Below are 4033 nucleotides of genomic sequence, written 5' to 3'. Positions count from 1 at the left end.
GGTACACACGTGTACTGTAGGTAAGTAAGTAAGTAATTACAGAGCATACCTAGGTAGGTGCTAGGTACTTGGTATTACTAGGTAGCCAGGACCTTTACGATGGTGCATGGTGTCTGTGCACCCTTCGACTACCACTACTACCCCCCTCTGCCCCTCTAGTATCTAGTACCCAAGTGCTATCTTGTAGGCACCTTGCGCTACAATATCATGTAGATGCAAGTGTAAAAACCTGCTGTAGTAGCCCAAGGTGCCTAGTGCTGTACAATGCATTTGTGCGGTGTGGTGTCGGGTACCTACCTCAGTACCTAGTAGGCAGAGCGAAGCGTAATCCCACTGCTTTAGGCGCAAGTACTACCTACCTAGTAGGTAATTACAGTGCATGCGTGTACGTTCTTTAGGCGCAGTGCAGGCACTAATTACTGCAGTCGGGGGCAGCAGGTGACCGACAAGCTGAGCGGGTCATCCGGGCCGAGGCGGCAAGCTTCTTCGTGTTGAGCATTACGTTGTATCGCTCTTTTCTGAAACAGACTACTCCGAACGAACCGTCATCATATAGCACGTATTACTCAGTACACGTACCCCTACTCGAAATTGCCAACGGCAAACGGTTGACCAGCTCGGGCGCGCCTTGCCACCACCCTCTCTGCTCTGCACCGACTCGGATTGTCTTGTCTGGTTGGGCACGGCAAGCCAAGTCCAGGCTCGTGCATTGGCCGCTCGTCTCCGATCACGACTCCCGCCACTTCCACCTCATGCATCACGTTCCTCACCCACCCACCCACTGCTTGTCCGCTCGCCCGCTCGCCCGCTCGCCCCGTCCCTTCTGTTCGCATGGCCGGCCTCCGTCACAGGCAGTCGTCTCCCCGTCGTTGCAGCCTTCCCTCCCCGGCTCCATCCCCTGAACGGAGAGCGACCGGTGGTGGTTGATGGTTGCATCGCCGCACATCCAGTTTCCGTGCCAGCAGTCCAACTTCAACTCGGACGTGACGGCCGCCAGAAGCCGTCTGCCAGCCACCCATCTGTCCACTCAGCCATCGACGAACCCATCGAAAACATCACGGCGCCCCGCGAGCACGGCGGCAGAGAACGCAGGCCATTCGATTGACCGGATTGCATTGGATTGAATTGCATCGGTTGTTGGATTGATTGATTGATCGATCGATCGACCGACCGACCGACCGACCGACCGGTTTACCGACCGACGATTGTCGACGGCGAAGCCAAGGTGGCGCGAGGTCGAGGAGCGCCCTCTCGTTCCATCACCAGAACATCCCCGGCCACCCTTTCTAAGCTTGAGCATCCAACCCGTGCCCCGTCTCGCCCTCGGTGGCGGATCTCGAGAGCAAGAGCACCCGGCCGGTGCCCCCAGCAGCGCTCGGCGGCCGCCGTCACCGTCCGTCGTTGCACAAGCTCCCACGGCCACGCCGCCAGCCATGGCTCCAACCCTCCTGAGCCTGAAGGAGCTTCGCCGCCGCTCCAGGGCCAGCTTCCGAACCAGTAATTCCACGGACGGCTCGAGCGATGGCGTCGTGAGCCAGGGAACCTCGCTTTCCAGCGGATCCGTCACGCCCCCTTCCATCGCCCAGCAGTCGGACCCGTCGCTCGATCTTCAGCTCAAGAGCAGCCTCGTCTCCCAGCCGGCGAATCAAGCCCAGCCGCCGGTCCGCCCCGCGCCGTCCCTAGGGTCGAATCCCAGCAGGTACAGCGTTTCCGGAATGTCGGGCCTCGGTGCCCCCCCTGTGCATGGGAAGACGACGATGCCGCTGTCCAAGTATGCACCCAGGGTGCACAACGTGGCGGAAAACTCGTGGGTAGGTTCGGCACCACCTCCCCAGGCGGCGAGGCGCTCCTTGAACGCGCACGCGTCCCTTGACCGGCCGCGGTGCCCTGACCGTTTGCCGTGCCGGGGCTTGGCGTGGCGTGCCCTGCCGGCGAGCGACCCCGTTTGCTGACAATCGACAAGGTCTATCAAAAGGTGCTCCTGATCTGCGGCACCATCGGCGAAGCAAGCCTGGCTCCCATCGACGGCACCGTCACCGTCAGTCGGTACGACGACGGCTTCCCCTCCATCGGCTGGCCCGTCTGCGAATCCCACTTCAAGGCTCTCGTCTACATGCAGCCGGGCCTCAACAAGCTGAGGCTCGACTTCTCGAGCCCGAAACTGGCCAACAGCCAGTCGTCGAATCCCATCCACGCCTCCTACCTGACCCTGCACATGCTGCCGACGCTCAACGCGCCGCCGCTCCAGCTGGCCATCCTCCTCGGCAAGGACTCGCCGGGAACGTACGATGCCACGCCCGCGCGCCTCGAGCGAGAGGGAAACGGGCTGGAGACGGCGATGCGAAAGTTTCGCATGGCCGCCTACCTCTGGCAGGCCTTCACCGCCGAGCAGATGTGGCGCCAGAGGCTGGGGAGGCGCGTCTTCGGCTTCGAGGAGGAGTGGTGCTTGGGCACGTCCAACGCGCGTGACGTCGAGAGCGGCACGATGCGATCGGAGGCGAGGATCCACATCATCCGCTCCGACCGCACCGTTGCCGAGCTGCGCGACCTGAACAAGGCGCAGCAAAACGACAAGGCGACGGACAAGAACGCGCTCTTCGCCATCGCCAACGATGCGGTCAGGGCCCACTTCAAGCCGTCTCCGGGCCAGAGGATGTACGTCTCCGTCCTCCTGCTCGATGCCCGCTGGGACGTCGGTGCCAGCACCATCGCCGGCCATGCGGCCTTGGGCGGGAACGCCGGCAACATCCACCTCGCCGTCTTCGGCTCCCATTGCCTGCAGAGCTACCCCGCGAGCTTCGAGGAGGTCGTGCCGGCCTTCACGGATTGCACGCTGACCGACACCGACTACGTGGCCAACGACTGCGACGATGCCGGCAGCTCGTGGGAGGCGGCCAACCTCGGCATCGGCGCCCACCTGCACGAGACGGGCCACCTGTTCGGCTGTCCCCACCAGGAGAGCGGTGTCATGCTTCGGGACTACGTCGTCCTCAACCGGACCTTTGTCTCGCGCGAGGCCTTCTCCACCAGGACCAAGTCCAAGGGCGGCCTGGCGCTGCAGGAGGACGAGTGCGGCTGGCATCGGTTGGATGCCCTCCGCTTCCGCGCTCACCCTGCCTTCCGTCTCCCCAACGACGCGCCCATGAACCCGGACGAAAGCGTGCAGGCGTTCGCGACGGAGTCGTCGGCCGTCCTGGTCGTGGCCGCCGCGGGCATCTCGTTCGTCGAGATATTCGGCGAAGGCGACGACGTCTGCCGCTCGTGGATCGAGTTCCCGACGGAGAACGCGCCGGTGCAACGGCAGGTGACTCTTCACGAGCTCGACCTCCGAGCGCGCCTGCCCGATGCCAAGCGGAAGGGTCGCATGAGGATATCCATCAAATCGCACGGCGGCGGGTCGCTGACCATCGACGACGTCAAGGATTTCCTGGGCAAAAAGTCGTTTGTCAAGCTGGGCAACGGCAAGGTGGCCTCGAGGAGCCACCGGCTCGGCGAGTCGGGCACGGATGGGAGCGAGTCGCAAGATCTCGTCTTCACGAGCGCCGCCGAGCATGGCAGGGTGATGTCGCGCATCATCGTCTACCACGGCTCGGCCGTCGACGGCATCGAGTTCGTCTACGACGACGAGTCGACGCAGCACTTTGGCATGAAGAACGGGCAGCAAGGCGGCGGTACGCTTGAGTTTGGTGAGTCGGCCCCGTCATTCACGCGAGCACCACGGCCGGGCCTGCTAACCCATCCAAGATATCAGGCGTGGCGAGTATCTTTGCGGCTTTGTCGTGCGAGCCGGTCACTGGATCGATGCCGTGCAAATCCTGACGAGTCTCGGACGAAAATCACCCATGTTTGGCAACGCCCGCGGCGGATCTGCGTAGGTCTCCCCCCTTGGAGCGAAGCGATGGCACGTTCGTCACTCACAAGCCCCTCTTCCCGCAGTCACACCTTGATACCGCCCCGCGGTTACTCCATCTGCGGCATCTCGGGCTCCTTTGGCTCTTTGGTCGATGGATTCTCCATTCTCATCAAGCGATAA

At 62.7% G+C, this 4033-nt stretch overlaps 1 protein-coding gene across 1 annotated transcript; it reads left to right on the top strand.

Moving 5' to 3' along the window:
• Positions 1 to 1433: 1433 nt before the first annotated feature.
• DCS_08030 (zinc metalloproteinase) lies at positions 1434 to 4033 on the top strand (the record flags this gene model as incomplete). The annotated part of the gene is made up of 4 exons (XM_040805312.1): positions 1434 to 1811; positions 1964 to 3686; positions 3745 to 3871; positions 3922 to 4033. The coding sequence occupies 4 exons, from the start codon at positions 1434 to 1436 to the stop codon at positions 4031 to 4033; spliced, it is 2340 nt and encodes a 779-aa protein (XP_040655416.1).

Source organism: Drechmeria coniospora, chromosome 03 (genome assembly GCF_001625195.1).
Source record: "Drechmeria coniospora strain ARSEF 6962 chromosome 03, whole genome shotgun sequence".
Lineage (NCBI taxonomy): Eukaryota > Fungi > Ascomycota > Sordariomycetes > Hypocreales > Ophiocordycipitaceae > Drechmeria > Drechmeria coniospora.
This window is presented reverse-complemented; position numbering and strand designations above follow the sequence as displayed.